The sequence below is a fragment of a genome, unplaced genomic scaffold (assembly GCF_019419815.1).
Source record: "Pyrus x bretschneideri cultivar Hongxiangsu unplaced genomic scaffold, Pyrus_bretschneideri_v1 Contig99, whole genome shotgun sequence".
In the NCBI taxonomy this organism is placed as follows: Eukaryota; Viridiplantae; Streptophyta; class Magnoliopsida; order Rosales; family Rosaceae; genus Pyrus; species Pyrus x bretschneideri.
Genome location: NW_025999841.1, coordinates 493,650 through 508,323, shown reverse-complemented (window position 1 = coordinate 508,323; position 14,674 = coordinate 493,650). Strand labels below are relative to the sequence as shown.

Genomic DNA, 14,674 nt, shown 5'->3' with positions numbered 1-14,674 from the left:
CGTACTTTTTATATTACTATTTTATTAGCTTCCGCATGTGCACATGGTTACGTCACCTCCGTGTGACGGCCAGCACGCCCTGATCTCGGTCGGGGTGTGTCAGCTAAGACCCATATTGGGTTAGCCATAATAATGTGATTTAAATCCGTCTTTGGTAATAATCGAATCTAAGACCTTTCAATTATAAGTGAAGTAAAATGCCACTAGATCGAGTACTAAGTGGCAATGAAAGTTAAAACTTCATGTTTACCAACGTGTTGCATTTTGACTCCACAGTAAACATGTATTTGATGCGCTCACATGCCATGTGGCAACAATCCAAGACAGCTTGACGGCCCCCACACCAACCCCACAAAGACAAAACCGGAAAGGATCTTATCCAGATCCCTTTCCTTCTAATTCACCAAATTAGTAGATTCGTGTCATTGAAATTTGATCCAACTGTTGAAGTTATTATAACTTTTAAAGTGGGCCCCTATTTTTAGTCGTTGGATCAAATTTTAATGGCACAGATCTACTGATTTAATGGATTAAGAGGAAGGAATTCGGAGATGATCATTTTCCGAAAAAACCTACCTTATCTAAAAATCTGTCATTACCAGTAGTTGTACCTCACAACTCCCCTTCCACGCGTCCCAGCCGTTGATCTCGCACAAACGACTGGTCATCGCGGGCCCACCCTCCAAACCAACGTTCCAGATCGGATCCTCCGGATCAGCCAAGGGCTCACGCAAGCCCTCCCGCTATATCAACTCTCACAGCCGCGTGTCCGACTCCTCTTTCTCGCTCCACGTCTCTCTCTCCTCCCCCACACTCCTATCTCACGCGTCGCCACCCACCGGCTGCTCAGCCCCCTCCGTCGGATCTCCGACTATCTATCCCTCCACTCCCTTTCCTCTCCTCCCTACCCAAAAACCTAAAAAGAGTTGAGTCTTTTATTTTATTTTATTTTTCTCAGCGGAATTTTATCGAGCAGTTGGCGAGCGTTGAATAGAAAGAGGAGAGGGAGGATTATCGAAAAAACAAAAGTAAAAAAAATTCAAATATTTGAAAAAAGAACAAAAAAATTTAGGGTTTTTTTTGTCTGTTGAAGATGGCGCAAGTTCAGCAGGTTCCGGCTCAGAATGCGAACGCGGCAGCAGCGGCAGCTGTGGCGAACGGTGCCGGAGGAGCTAACCAGTTCGTGACGACGTCGCTTTACGTTGGCGATCTTGACCCGAACGTCACCGATTCGCAGCTCTACGACCTGTTCAACCAGCTGGGTCAGGTAGTTTCGGTTAGGGTTTGCAGGGATTTGTCCACTCGGAGGTCGCTTGGCTATGGCTATGTCAATTTTGCCAACCCGCAAGATGGTTAGTGGTTTTAATTCACTTTCTTATGGATTTTTAAGCTCAATTATGTAATTTAGATCATGGGTTATCTTATTTTTAGCTGATTTAGGATGCTTAATTAAGAAATATTTGTGCATGCGATGTAGGCACTGTGGATGCCAATTGAGCTCTCCATAATACTGTATTTTGTTGTGCGAAAGTTACAATTTTTAGGTGCGGTCGGTGGATCCAATTCTGTTTAACTGTGTTTGCGCAAATAATTGTAGAAAGAAACCGTAGAAAAAACATGAACTAAGTGATCGGTCATTCGTTAAGCGCAGGTGTTGCTTGTTATGAGAGGCCTCGTTTGGCAGCTTGGATTGTACTGACTATTTCTGTCGGATATGATAAATAGCTATCGGATAATATTGACTAAATTAGTCAGGCGTTTGATGTAGTATCGGATTAATGATCGTATTATTTATATTGTGTTTGGTACTGGATAAGAAAAGGGAAAAAAAAATTTGACAAATCATTTTTTGTTTGATGAACTTTTCTCTCTCCCCTCCCCAGATTGCCGATCTTCTCCCCAGATTTCCGATCGTCTCCTCCCCTCACTCCCTCCTCCTCCATCACTCTCCCTAGATTTTTGGGGTTCTAGGGGTGTTTGATTCGGACAAAAAGGGGTTCGTAGGCCCAAAAACGGCTTCGTTTCGAGGATAGAGGTTGGGCTCATGGTGGCCATCGGATTCAAAGACGGCTTTTGAGGTGAAACTGGTGAACAATCTCGGATTCACGAAGAAAGAAGTGAGTTTTGTGTGTTTTTCACTGGGAGAGAGAAGAGAGCTGTTTTGCCGTTGGAGCTCTCTCACTCGCTTGCTCTGGTTCTTGAAAAATCCTATAAAAATAAAATCCTTCTGCAAAACAAGAAAACTAACTACTAAATGCATCCAAAATTTAAAACTTGAATGTGATTTCCACCCAGTAAATTACTCACAAGCTTTGAAAAGCTCTGTTGTGTTAGATAACGGCGGATGAAAAAACCCAGAAATCAGAAATTGCAGAAAAATTCCATGAAATAGAGGGAGGGGTGGAACTTGGGAAGAAGAGGAAGATGAATGAGAAGATGAACTAGGATTCAGTTGAAGAAGAAGATGAATGAAGGATGGGCAGAACCTAGGAGGATCGACAGTGCGTTCGGAGAGGACGGAGTTAGCGAGCCCGACTAAATTGTCCTGTGGTTTTAGACGGGATAAATAGCCGGGTGTGAAGGGTATAAGATAAGTGGGCCCAGATTAAATAGTATGGTGCTTATTTCATACGAAGCTCACCAAACACCCGCTTCGTATTATTAGTACTATCCGGTGGTACTAATCGGTGTGCCAAACAAGGCCTTAGTGTTTGCAAAAAGGAATTGTTGTTAGGTGGGGAGAGTGAATACAAGCATGTGCAATTTTTTGGTTAATTGTTATGGGCTATGAACGGATGTTTCAAATTTGGGCAATGTGCGACTTTTTCTTGATTTACTTCCTGCCGATGCATTATATGATTATGAATTGCTGTCTATTGGTGAGGTTTGTAATGTTGAGATTGTGGCTGTGGTGTTGGACTCTTGTACGAGTTTTCTGGTCATGTTTTACGACTTTCAGTTGGTCTCTTCGGTAAAGGCTCCAATTTTGGTTTGAACAAGAAAGAAACGTGCACCAAATTGAATTAAGCTACTGTTGTATTAGGATTCATTCTAGCAAAGGGCAGGATTAAGGTTGTTCATATTTAGGCTTATTCTCAACTGAAAAAAGGCTTATATGTTAAAAGTGTGTCTATATTTTCCATCTCATACTACTCTTTGAATAATCTGATTGGTGTTACGTGGAAACAAATTTGGAAGCTGTTTTGTTACCTTTTGTTATTAGATGATAATATGTCCCCTTACCTATCGTTTATGAAATAATAAAGTTTTCAATTCTTTGTCTTTATTTCATGGTTTTTTTGTTCTGTTCCACACAAAGATCAGTTTAGATGGATACTTTAAGGCCTCTCTTAAAATGTTAAGTTGAAACTTTCTTGTCATCTGAAGGCCGTCGTTGAGATTAGAAACCGAAAAAAGGAGGATATTTTGCTTTCCTGTAAACAATTGTGCCAATGAACCATTAAATTTAAGAAGTACTTGCTGGAAAGATGTTTGTATTGTATCTTATTCAAGAAGAAAAAGTTGAATTACAGCTTGAAAATATGGGTCAGTTGGGATGCCTTGCTCTAATTGGTTCAGCAATGTGTCATTTTTCTTTGGATCTTGAGTTATTTTTGTTTTGTCTTATGATTTTTATCATGGCAATGATTGCGTTGAAGGGTTTGACAGAACTCTTTTACAGTAACATGTGCCTCATAAGTATTTGGATACATACATGCAATCTTGTGTTTTGTTCTTGAAATAGAGCTCAGAGATGCCTAGTATTTTTCGCCTTCCTTTGTTTTGCACTGTGTTGGATTAGTCAGTACTCTTTTTTCTTTTGAATCTTACTTACATCTTTAGTTGGAATTGATGGCAGCTGCTAGGGCTTTGGATATGTTGAACTTTACTCCTGTGAATGGAAGGCCCATTAGGATTATGTACTCTCATCGTGATCCTACTATTCGCAAAAGTGGGGCTGGAAACATATTTATTAAGGTATTTCCATTTTTAATTTTTATGCAGCACCGTTCTACTTTCATGTCATGGTTGTCCTCAGTTTTTACTTGTTTTATATCCTTCCTGACACCTCTACTTGTATTAATTTTTCCAGAATTTGGACAAAGCTATTGATCACAAAGCCTTGCATGATACATTTTCTGCATTTGGAGACATCCTTTCTTGCAAGGTGGCTACTGATCCTGCTGGCCAGTCAAAAGGCTATGGCTTTGTACAATTTGACAAAGAAGAAGCTGCCCAAAAGGCTATAGAGAAGTTGAATGGTATGCTTTTAAATGATAAGCAAGTTTATGTTGGTCCTTTCCTCCGGAAACAGGAAAGAGACAGTACTGCTGACAAGTCAAGATTCAACAATGTTTATGTAAAGAATCTGTCAGAGTCAACTACCGAGGAAGATTTGAAAAAAGTTTTTTCTGAATTTGGGATAACCACTAGTGAAGTGGTGATGAGGGATGGAGATGGAAAATCAAAGTGCTTTGGGTTTGTCAATTTTGAAAAGGCTGATGATGCTGCTAGAGCTGTTGAGGCTCTGAATGGAAAGAAATTTGATGATAAGGAGTGGTATGTTGGGAAGGCCCAGAAGAAATCTGAAAGGGAAAATGAGTTGAAACAACGATTTGAACAGAGTATGAAAGAGGCAGCAGACAAGTATCAAGGCGCGAACTTGTATGTTAAAAATTTGGATGATACCATTGCTGATGATAAACTTCACGAGCTTTTCTCTCCATTTGGGACTATTACCTCATGCAAGGTGTGTATTGTGTAGCCCCTGTTTTAAATTGCAAAGTGCAATGTATTTGTGTCATAATCTTCAGTCATTTTGTATTGGTATGGCCTAACGTAGTTTTCTCTTTTTTTGTTGGCATGTGTTCAGGTCATGCGAGATCCTAGTGGAATAAGTAGGGGATCAGGTTTTGTTGCATTCTCAACTCCTGAAGAGGCAAATAGAGCTGTGAGTTGATTTCCTATATGGATTAATATAGTGCTTCTATGGTCTCATTCCGACTTCCCTCATTTCAGTTTTGTAGGACAAAATTTAATCTTGCTACCATGATCAACCATGGGTAGTGAGATTCATGGCTGCCTCATCTATAACCCAAAAAAATTAGGGTTAGGATTTATGAATATTGTAGAATATGGGGGCTCTTGTGGGTAATGTATGTCTGTGAGCGTGTGCATGTGTGTTTTATTCCTCAAATAATAGTGTCTAGTGAAAATAATTTATTTTTTGTTATTGTGTATAGCTATTGGAGATGAATGGAAAGATGATTGTAAGTAAACCTCTCTATGTTGCACTTGCACAAAGAAAAGAAGATAGAAGAGCAAGGCTACAGGTATGTCTTTTATTTGTCCTACAACAAACTAACTTTGAGTGTACCTAACGTCAATTGATAAATAGTTTTTCTGTGTACATCAAGTTATTTTCCTGCAAGATCTTTAAAGTGAGTTGTAGACTAAAAGGATCTCAAAGATACGTATCCTGTTGAACTTGGTGCCACTCTTTTTGTATTGTTGTTATGTTATGGACATTAACTGCTTGCCCAGGCTCAGTTTTCTCAAATGCGGCCTGTTGCAATGGCACCTTCTCGTATGCCAATGTACCCTCCTGGTGGTCCAGGTCTTGGACAACAAATATTCTACGGTCAAGGCCCACCTGCTATCATTCCCTCTCAGGTAACCAGGAATTTCATTCTTTTGGTATTTAAAATTGTTATATTTTATTTTTACTTAATTGTTATATCAAGAGTTCAGTAATGTTGCCCTATTACCTGACTTTATATTTTATTTTTCCTTTGTAGCCTGGATTCGGGTATCAGCAGCAGCTTGTTCCTGGTATGAGGCCTGGTGGGGCACCAATGCCAAATTTCTTTGTGCCAATGGTTCAGCAGGGGCAGCAAGGGCAGCGTCCTGGTGGCAGACGTGTGGGCTCTGTCCAGCAAAACCAACAACCGGTTCCGATAATGCAACAGCAGGTTGGATGCATGTTGTCCTGAAGTAGTCTTTAGTATTTATTTGTTGACATACATTCTGATGGCCTTTTACTGACAGATGCTACCAAGGGGACGTGTCTACCGCTACCCATCTGGTCGCGGAATACCTGATGGTCCTATGCCTGGTGTTGCTGGAGGCATGTTTTCTGTACCATATGACATGGGCGGCGGTGGCGGCATGCCTATCCGTGATGCAGCACTGTCCCAGCCAACAATTCCAATAGGGGCTTTGGCTACTGCTCTTGCAAATGCTACACCAGAGCAGCAAAGAACGGTATGCTTTTTTGTTTCTTTGTCCATTCATTGTTCTAAGATGGAAATTAATTTCTGTAAATTTTGTTCTTAATGTTTTTCATACGTTCTCTTTGGGTGAAAATTTGCAGATGTTGGGTGAGAATCTTTACCCGCTCGTGGAACAGCTGGAACCTGACAATGCAGCGAAGGTTACAGGCATGCTTCTGGAGATGGATCAGACTGAGGTTCTTCATTTGCTCGAGTCGCCTGAAGCTTTGAAGGCAAAGGTAGCTGAGGCTATGGATGTTCTGAGGAACGTTGCTCAGCAACAGCAAGTTGGCAATGCAGCCGATCAACTTGGCTCATTGTCACTCAATGGGAACCTTGTTTCATGAGAGTTTTCATCTTTGGATTTGATGGATTGAGACACTTGTAGGGTGTGGTCTGGATTGGTTTGAGAAGTTTCTTGCGTAGGTGGAAACTGGTTTTGGTCAATTTTCCGTGAGCTTTCGGAGTTTATTCAGATTGTGAATTTGTGATGTTTATGCATAAATATTTCTATGCACATGTTGCTTTCCGCAGCACTAAGACGGTCTAAGTGTTTATTTTTTTTCATTTGCAAAACTTTCCTCGGCTGTAACATTTTCAACTCTGAAGAGTACATTTACATTGAAGAATTTGCTGTGGGTTTGAAACGTAAAATTGTTCAGAAAACACGCACTTGTGTTTGGCGTTGATGAATCGGCGCGATAATTTTTATTTTAAATAAAATCTAAATTGCGAGCCGAGGTTTCTTGATTTTTGCTGTAAATATAGACTAACCATATGTAAGGGAGAGCTTCTTGTCTACCGCGGATGCACTTTCATGCCAGTGACACAATGACACGTGAAAACAAACTAACACAGGTCTCTGTATGGTTAGCATAATACACTTGTATGACATTCACGTGAATCATGAATTCAGCCATCTTCGTTTTCTCGGATCAGTTTTCGGTACATTGTGTTATAGTTTCCGAGCAAGGAACAAGCGGCAATGCATATTTATCGACAATTTTGCATTCATGTACGCTAATTACCATTTTAGACGAGCTATTATATGCACAAACTCAAAGACAACTCTAATAACAGCATACTTGGATACCCTTTCTTACCATCCACATCCCACGGAGGTGAAGTACAAAAACCACTACTAAAAAATTAGTCATCGACTTGGTTAACACGCCTTAGTCGGAGTCCTATGTCAACTTCTCGATCGTATCGGATTAACCTGTTGGTCTCGTAGTTAGAGTCCTGCACTTCCGAGGATGTCCCTGCTTCGTTTTGCTTCTCTTCGACGGCTTCCCCAAAGTTATGAAGCCTTCGACCAATTAGGTACCGGTCGTCACGTATTGAGTTGTGAAGGTTTGTGAACCAGACATGGAATCCCCTGGCGCAAAAGCACAACAGGCTAAAGCAAAGGCATCCCAGCCAGGCAAACCGATAAACTGCTGAGTTCACCACTAATGGGTAACCGAGAACAGGAAATAGCCCTCTGGCAAGTACATAAGGCACGCACAGGGCAGTCAACAACTTTATAATGATTGGGAATACAATTTCACGAAGCACCCAAAGACCTTGCAGCCTGGAGAACCCGTCTTCCCTCACCCTTGCAAACTTTGCTCGCCAGGTTTCATCCATCAGTGGCATCATGTGATCCAACATAACCTGCAGAAGTACGTAACAAGCAGCAACAATAAAAACCTCGGTCTTTTGTGAACAGAAAATCCCCAACATAATGAAGTCCAAACACATATGCTAATGATTATTTATAAGACCACTCACCAGTCTGGTCCATATCTTGAGAAAAATAAGGCCTAAAGCCCAGTCCTGGTAAAGCAGGAATACCGGGCTCTCATCAACAGGCACACGCATTGGAACGATCACCAGAAGCTCAAAGAGCAGCCCAATCAATACTGGAATGACAAAAATCTGGAACATAACACGAGACAGTGGTATTAGAGCATAAAACATATACAAACCTCATATAGAACACCACTTATAAAAACCAAATGATTTGTACCCATATTGACAAAAGCGCAGAACTCTTGACAACAATGGCACACCACTTCCAGATCTGGCCCAACAGAACTGCAACCCTTTTGGTTCTAATATGCTCGATGGAATATCTAATTCCAGCTACAGCAGTCCATATTATGTAGCTTCCAATGATGAAAGCATACAAATCTAAGACAAGAAATGGGAAAAGGTTCAGCATTCTGATTTTAGAAGTAAGAAACATAACAATTAGAAGGGAAATTACCATTACACTTGATTCCATGTGTTATAGGGAGAAAAGGAATGACATTGAAAATTGCCCTTCCAAGTGAGGTTGGTACGACTATCAAGGCAGAGTTGAAGACAAGTAACGTCATCCAAGCCACCGCCAACAAAAGTACAATGCGAAGCACAAAGCTGTACCTTCTGAAAAAAAAGAAAGAAAGAGATACTAGTAACCAAAAAAAGTAAAACCAGTTAAGATGATAAACTAACACAACATACTGTTCAAAAATGCAACGGGGAATAGAAAAAGAGGAATGTCGTGACTTCAAATTGTGAAGTAAAAACATCTGCATTATGAATTTTCTATCTGAAAGTAGGAATGCAGCCCAAGAAAATTTGAAAAAAAAAAAAAAAAAAAAAAAACCCTGTGATAGCAAAAGATACGATCCACTCGTGTATCAATTTGTACGGATTCTCTAAACTTACTCAGAATCAGATTGTTCATCTGTATCATACTCTTCTGCAACATTTGAGTCTCCTGATGCAAGAATAACTCCATTTGGATCATCAGCACCTGGAAGTGCCACCAAAGCCTGATCCTGTACCCCCAGTTGAACATGTACTCTATCCTGTCTTCCTGGCTCTGCATTTCCATTTTCCTGTGCACCATTGTCCTCAGATCTGGGCAGTAAGAAATCAGTTAAACCAAGAGCCCAGCCAACTGCCGTAAACCAATAACAGAGGAGGGATTTAATTGTTGTCCGTAATTTGAAATGCTCAGTGGCGAATGGAATGCATATTTGAAAAAGAAGCATGTCCGCAGGAATTTCAGTAAACGGGTCGGATACCCTGCCAATAGGGAAAAATGATATGCATCTTAGCGAACATTAAAAGATACCAGGAACATAATAAGTGAAAATGAAACACAGAGGGTCAATTTACGAGATGTCAAGAGGGAAAATGGAAGGTGCCATCCGCATAGCTAGTTTAACCGGTAAAAACACCAGCATCACAATTAAACTCCCATACACCACAACAGATAAGAGGACCCTGCGAGCATGTTTGTGCACCGGATCATCAATAAGATCACGGAATGGATTGTAGTTAGGATCAGCTGGATCTCTAAGGAAATAAAGAACTCCATTACGCAGAACCTGCAGGCAGAACATAGGACAAAAGATACATGGAAATTTGGTGTTTGAAAAGCAAATTAGCCAAAACATAAGATGGCAAAGAACAGTACCCCTCGAAGAAGACTGACAAATATGCTTATTTGTAGCATGTATATAATTCCAACCACCCAATGGACCAATGAACTGGCTAAGGGAGAAGCTGAGAAGAATTGAACCCTGTGAGACATGGACTTCCCGAACATCCTTATAGTACAAACATCTAGCCACCATCCACACATCAAGGGAAATACCCCCAGTTCAATGACTAGAAGAAAAGCAACCTTAATCATAGTCATCATATGCCTCATTGCTGCCAGGAACTGCCTGAAGAGAGATGAAATTGTCTCTGCCATAGAAGCAATACCATAGAACCTTCCCATAGTCAATGATTCACCCCTAGTGTACCGAATCAAAGCAACAATGCCCAGGTAGAAGAACACTAGGGAAAACACAAACATGTATCCAACGGCAAGATTTGTAACATCAGACAGCCTTGATGTCCCAAGTGTTGCCCCTTTCAAGAAGTCTGCTGATAGTGGTAAGCTTACATTGTTTGAAACCTCATTTAGTCCACTCATGTTCGCTTTCAGGATCTCTTCAACATGTCCAACCATACCACTTTGTTGGCTTTCAGATGATACATTCGTTACCGCTGTTACTGCATTCTTCAATGTTACATTTGCTAAGGAAAGGGCTGATTCTGTAAGTGGCATGACTGTTGACAATACTGGACCAGTAGCTGTGGAGAAAATCCAAAACAAATGATAGAGTATAATCCGACCTATTGAGAAAGGCACAAAGATTACTACACCAAGGAATATCATATTGCTGGCCAGAACCTGAAGAAAGAATTAAAATCATTCAATGTATTAATACAAATTACATAAAATATCCTTTACAACATAAAGTCCTAATGAGAAACTACCGCTGAAAGTTGACCTCAACCAAATAACACGCACAATACAGATGCATAAACAAGCTATAGTTGCCAGAAAAATCAGAAACAAAACAAGAAAAAAATAAAAAGAGAGAGAGAGAACCTAAAAATAGAAATATAAGAGCATTATCTATCAGAAAACATAATTTAAAGGAGAAAAAGACCAAAACAAAAACTTACAGTGAATGCATTTTCAACTAAATGAAATACAGGTCCCTGCATGCCGACAAGCTCATCAAACGGTACATCCTCGGCCCCATCAGCATCATCCAGACCATCAAACATCTGCTCCACTTGAGCTTCAAGACGAGCTGCCTGCATCTCCCACCGAGCAGCAACATTTTCTGCATTCCTCCTAATCATTTGACCTGCTCCGGCGATCCCCTGTGCTCCAGCATCTTCCCCATTCACATCACCAACAAAGTTCCTGTTAGCTTGTCCAGGAGCTCTCCTTGCAGCATGGGCACCATTTCTTTCCCCTTCATCTTCTCTGTCAGCATCCTGTCCTCCAAGCTCACGTAAATGCCTGAAGTAATCCCTCAGAGAAGTGGCCCCAAGAAAAATAAACACAATGCTAGCAGAAAGTAGGAACCCATGCAGACAATCAGTAAGGATGACTGTAGTGGATAAATGACTAAGGAATAATCTCTGGGCTTCACCAAAACTCCTCACAAAAGCCAACCGCCATATCCAAAATGTGATAAAAGGTATAATGAGAAGCCAAACAGAAAGCACAAAACTAAGGCGCAGAAGGAATTGCAGAACATGGCAAGTTTTCATTGCCATCCCAACTACAAACTCTTGAAAAGGAAGCCTTGCAGGGGCATTCTCAGCATATACAGGAGAGAAGGAAAACGCATGCTTGCAAACCTGCAATGCAAGTAAAGTAATCAGTGTCCCCGAGAACATAAAGTCACCACTACGCTTAAACACAAATTGAATGACAATGTAAAAAACATAAAAAAATTAAGAACCAACAATGCTGGATATCCCAATGAAATCCAACCAAGCATATATCTTGATTAGGTGCATAAAAAAGTATTTAAGGTCCAAGATAAATGGTATAAGCTCAATAAAGTTCACATTCCTCTGTTAGGATATTAACACGTAACAATTTCTGCCTTTCAAACTTAGGCGTGGTGATGCTGGGGTTTAACTTCTAGATTTTATTAACACAATGATATGTTTTTCTTCTCTAAACCATTGCTTCCCACCAAGATGACCATACACAATCCTAAATAAAATTCGAATATATCTTTGCTCTCTTGTTTTCGTTTTCTACCCAGTAAACGCGAGCACTCCCATGCACACTAGTATACAATAATTTTGTGGTTCTCATATCATATGGCAGAGTTAAGATCTCCCTAACACATTTACGGACTAATAGGAAAATGATTTCAGAGTTGAATGAAAAGCTCGACTTCGTTTTGAGCCTCTCTTACCAATATCACAAACAAAACGGGTAAAATAAACCCTAGAACCCTAATCAAATCAATTCCAAACTCTTATCTGAAAATTTGAGGGATTGCAAACACCAATTCAATCACCAATCGAGACCGAAATGCACAAAATTCAACAAATCCAATTACATAGAGACAGCGAGAGAGAGAGAGAGAGAGAGTTGAACCTCGCATTGGCGAGCATTGCTGTGATTAAGCCACTGCATGAGGCAATCCTGGTGCACAAACTTGATGCTTCCGCTACAAGCGCACGGGTACTGCAGCGGGTTATCGGCGTCGCCCGTGTTTCTACAGATCCGGCACACGTCCTCCTCCTCTTCCTCATCGTCGCACTTGACCGTCACCACCGCGGCGCTCGCTTCGTTCTGCTGAGACGACGACGTCTTGACGGTGTCGGTTGGGACGTCCCGGTCAGCGGACGGCGGCGGGGACGGGGTGATCTCCATAGGTTGGGTTGGGTCAGGTCAGGGGTTGGTCGGAGTCCACGTTGGGTATTGCCGATAGTTCCCCGGTGGGGGCGGTTTCAAAAGATGACGAAAGATGGGTGGGTTTTTGGGTCGTGGTGGGATAGGTGGCGATGGGTGTTCTTAGCCCGGGGTGTATTTTATGTTCTGTATTGCCCCTGCTCCGTGTGACCAAGGGATACTGTGCCGCTCAGCGGGCCTTTGAGAAACATTTCATTGTGCCCCGAACACAACATCATCTGTAATTATATAAATGGGATAAACTTTTAATTTTTTAAGTTGTTAATTTTAACCACTTAGTACTACGTTTTAGTGGTACTTATCTTCATTGGTAAGTGAGAGGTTTTAGATTTTCACCAAAAGCGAATTTAAGCCACATTATTGCAAACTCATTATGAAACTTACCCCACTCCTCCACTCCTTAGTATAGAAAGTATCGTTTTGTTCTAAAATATATATATATATATATATGTGACAGCCCGTCCCGGGAATGTTAAAACGTACGCGTGAAAGGACAGTTTTGCCCCTAGTTCGTTTTCTTTACGTTTATTGGTTGTTTTGAGTTTTGGTCGGCATGTTTGGAGCCACACACACCTTCCCACACACCACAGCCTTTTCCTCCTGTTTTCCTGCACCTGTCTCGAGCCCTATTCCCCTTCCATTTCCTTTAACACGTACGGACACACCCATAACCCTATCAAACCTCCACAGATCGAAGGAACCAAGGCCATATTCGAGCTCGTGAGGCTTGTAGGAGTCCAACTATACCATTATCAAGTAAGAACACCTTCGTTTTCACGTCGATTACACGATGTCCGATTTGAGGCACTGTTCATGCACACGTGATTTCTCACGTTTTAGGGAATTTCAAGCTTGTAGGTAGCTTGGTGAAGTCCCTAGGAGGCTCGGGGTGGTTCGTTTGAAGGATTTGGACGTCGGGAACACTAGTTTCGAAGTTGGCTGGAGTTGGGTTGAATTTTCAGGTGAGATTTCGTGGTTTTTAACCCTTGAAAGTAGTATGATTGTGTTCCCCTAGTTCTAAGCTTCATTTTGGTACCAATTTTGTGAAATTTGGATGAAAAACGAAGAAGATATTGAAGTTTGAATTCTTCCCGATTTTCCGGCGCCGGAGGCTCGCCGGAGAAGACGACGGAATATTTCGTCAAGTCTGACGGAATATTCTTGACGCCGTTGACAGAATCTGTTAAATCTGACGGAATATTCCCTAAGGCGTCAGTTGACGCCGTCAGCGTGCCAGGTACGTGCCTGCGCGTGGCCGGCGCTTGTGGCCGTGCCTTGGCCGGCGCATGGGGGCGCGTGCGGCGGTGAAAAATTATTTTAAAAATATAGGGATGTTCCTGAGGTTGAGTAGATCACGTTGGTGTATTCATACACCCTATTTAAGCAATGTATGAGAAGTAATTTCTAAAGTTTGGTTATGTGCTTTAAAATTAACGTTTTTATAGTTATTTCGCATATAGGTGAGACATATCCCGAGGACGAGCGTGGTCACTCGAGGCAGGGGGGTTACGACCCTTCCACTTACCAGTGAGTGGGCTTTTGGTTTTCCGTATATACCTATATACTTATATTTTCCCAGAAATTGATTTGAATTGTCATTTGCCATATGCCATGCATTAGATCATCGTTATTTATGCATCGTTAGTTGCATTATTAGTGGTATATATATATATATATATATATATATATATATATGCATATTGGGTGCTGCGGACGCATAGGTAAGTGTTATTTATGTTTACATTCAGTAGTGATTCGAGATGCTTAGAGAGCTCATAACCTGCACCCCCGGTGTTAGTGCTCCCGCCCAGAGTAGGGCACAGTCCTTCACGTGTTGTTCACCTCCCGCACCACACGCTCAGCTTGGATCCAAGTTAGGTGCACAGTCCTGTCGTACAGACCACTTTATGTGGTTCCGACTCGTAGGTGACCCACGATTATTCGCACAGCCTTCACGTGATCATAGCACTAGAGCGTTTATATGTATTACACCCAGGCCTGTCGTACAGACCACTTTAGGTGGTTCCGACTCGTGGGCAGGTTTAGTTATTGAGATTGAGATTTGAGCTCTAGATGCAGCCGTACAGGTCACGTTAGGTGACTTCGGCTGCCAGACTATATGTTATTGATATGATTT

At 41.5% G+C, this 14,674-nt stretch overlaps 2 protein-coding genes across 2 annotated transcripts; one reads left to right on the top strand and one right to left on the bottom strand.

The window, feature by feature from the left end:
• Nucleotides 1-774: 774 nt before the first annotated feature.
• On the top strand, nucleotides 775-6,919 carry LOC125473814 (polyadenylate-binding protein 8-like). Its single transcript, XM_048577110.1, has 9 exons — nucleotides 775-1,352; nucleotides 3,860-3,978; nucleotides 4,094-4,750; nucleotides 4,874-4,951; nucleotides 5,244-5,333; nucleotides 5,545-5,673; nucleotides 5,799-5,972; nucleotides 6,049-6,264; nucleotides 6,374-6,919. The coding sequence occupies exons 1-9, from the start codon at nucleotides 1,094-1,096 to the stop codon at nucleotides 6,617-6,619; spliced, it is 1,968 nt and encodes a 655-aa protein (XP_048433067.1). The 5' UTR covers nucleotides 775-1,093; the 3' UTR covers nucleotides 6,620-6,919.
• A 422-nt stretch (nucleotides 6,920-7,341) lies between these two features.
• Nucleotides 7,342-12,728, bottom strand: LOC125473813 (probable E3 ubiquitin ligase SUD1). The gene is made up of 9 exons (XM_048577109.1): nucleotides 12,220-12,728; nucleotides 10,773-11,462; nucleotides 9,727-10,494; nucleotides 9,426-9,637; nucleotides 8,970-9,332; nucleotides 8,524-8,684; nucleotides 8,284-8,447; nucleotides 8,046-8,192; nucleotides 7,342-7,928 (listed from the first exon to the last, which is right to left on the bottom strand). The coding sequence occupies exons 1-9, from the start codon at nucleotides 12,496-12,498 to the stop codon at nucleotides 7,422-7,424; spliced, it is 3,291 nt and encodes a 1,096-aa protein (XP_048433066.1). The 5' UTR covers nucleotides 12,499-12,728; the 3' UTR covers nucleotides 7,342-7,421.
• Between the last annotated feature and the right edge of the window lie 1,946 nt (nucleotides 12,729-14,674).

Bases quoted from the DNA above. Each gene is read 5' to 3' on its own strand.
- LOC125473814 (XM_048577110.1), top strand. From the start codon at position 1,094: ATGGCGCAAGTTCAGCAGGTTCCGGCTCAGAATGCGAACGCGGCAGCA. The intron at 4,751-4,873 runs GTGTGTATTGTG...GCATGTGTTCAG, and splicing joins GGACTATTACCTCATGCAAG to GTCATGCGAGATCCTAGTGG. The intron at 5,334-5,544 runs GTATGTCTTTTA...CTGCTTGCCCAG, and splicing joins ATAGAAGAGCAAGGCTACAG to GCTCAGTTTTCTCAAATGCG.
- LOC125473813 (XM_048577109.1), bottom strand. From the start codon at position 12,498: ATGGAGATCACCCCGTCCCCGCCGCCGTCCGCTGACCGGGACGTCCCA. The intron at 10,495-10,772 runs GTAAGTTTTTGT...TTCTTTCTTCAG, and splicing joins TAGTTGAAAATGCATTCACT to GTTCTGGCCAGCAATATGAT. The intron at 8,685-8,969 runs GTAAGTTTAGAG...CTTTTTTTTCAG, and splicing joins GATGAACAATCTGATTCTGA to AAGGTACAGCTTTGTGCTTC.